This window comes from Myotis brandtii, unplaced genomic scaffold, assembly GCF_000412655.1.
Source record: "Myotis brandtii unplaced genomic scaffold, ASM41265v1 Scaffold38985, whole genome shotgun sequence".
NCBI classification, from domain to species: Eukaryota; Metazoa; Chordata; class Mammalia; order Chiroptera; family Vespertilionidae; genus Myotis; species Myotis brandtii.
Genome location: NW_005342358.1, coordinates 1 through 1,210, shown reverse-complemented (window position 1 = coordinate 1,210; position 1,210 = coordinate 1). Strand labels below are relative to the sequence as shown.

At 46.1% G+C, this 1,210-nt stretch overlaps 1 protein-coding gene across 1 annotated transcript; it reads right to left on the bottom strand.

Annotated features, from left to right (window-relative positions):
- Nucleotides 1-37: 37 nt before the first annotated feature.
- LOC102259927 (caspase-1-like) lies at nucleotides 38-1,151 on the bottom strand. The gene is made up of 2 exons (XM_005853085.1): nucleotides 949-1,151; nucleotides 38-343 (listed from the first exon to the last, which is right to left on the bottom strand). The coding sequence occupies exons 1-2, from the start codon at nucleotides 953-955 to the stop codon at nucleotides 60-62; spliced, it is 291 nt and encodes a 96-aa protein (XP_005853147.1). The 5' UTR covers nucleotides 956-1,151; the 3' UTR covers nucleotides 38-59.
- Nucleotides 1,152-1,210: the final 59 nt, after the last annotated feature.

Sequence of the window (1,210 nt, the reverse complement as noted above, 5' to 3'; positions counted from 1 at the left end):
CTAACATGACCAATGAAGAAATCCTATGTGGGTGCAATGGCACAGGGCCTGATTGGACTTTAGTCTGAGTTGTAGACATTACCTGAGGGCAGCACCAACTTCTCGACAAGGTGGGAGGAGATTTCCCAGATGTGATCCACATATTCTTTGCTTTTCTGGGCCCATATCCAAATGACTGGGTCAATCAAAGCTCGGGCCTTATCCATAACTGTGGCATTTTCATTTATTACTTTCTCCATCACCTCCTGGTAAAGCACTCTTTTCTCCAATAGGTCATCCAACAACTCATTTTTTATGTCCTCGGTCAGTGATAGGATTGAAATTATCTCCTTCAGGACTTTGTCTGTTTGAAGCACAAGGATTCCTCAAGTCACTAAACAGCCTCATTTTCCTCTCAAGTCAGCAACAGGGAACAGCCTCCTTTACATTTAATCCATAAAATGTCCCTCCCCATGCAGTTCAGTCATCCTGAGCTACCCACAGCCTTCACTCTCCCCTAAGTGCTACCCAGTGTGCTCACTGAGAGCCTGAAGTCCCAGATTTACTCTAAGTGCCTCCTGTTTATTCAACTCCGCATAATAAAAGAAGGAAAGAGTGATAGCCTATTTCCCTGGGGGACAGCAGCTGCTGGTACCCATCTCATGGGGACCCTGCACCCTTTGGCAGATAATTCAGTTAAGATTGCAAAATAACAGGGTAATACCAGTAAAGCCCAGTTCCTTTCTGGCCCTCACCCTGCCTTTCTGAAAGCTGAGAGTCTTAGGGGCCTCTTCTCTACTTCCCTTTCTCCTCTTTCCTCTTTCTTCCCTCTTCCTCAGTTCTGTTCACCTAAACATTCACAAAACCTAATTATGGCTTCCCCACAAGCCAGCCACTTTCAAAAATTTTCCCCTTTTAGAAAGTAAAAACAAACAAACAAAACAGAACAAAAAAACCCCCAAAACTCACCGGCCATGGCTTTTCTCTCCTAGCCTTGGCGTGCAATTTGAAACTGAAAGCAATTTGAAACTGAAACCTTCCTTTTCAGCAGTGTGTGTTAAGCCCAGATTTCAGGATCCCCAAAAGACCATCAGAGGGCCAAGTCCAATGCAAAAGCAAAAGAGCCTTTATTCGAGGTAGCTCGGCTCCCCGTCCACCACACTCGCCTAAGCAGCGGCAGGAGGAAGAGAGAGCGCTCTGTGGGGAGAGGGGTTTTATAGGGGGGTTGGAG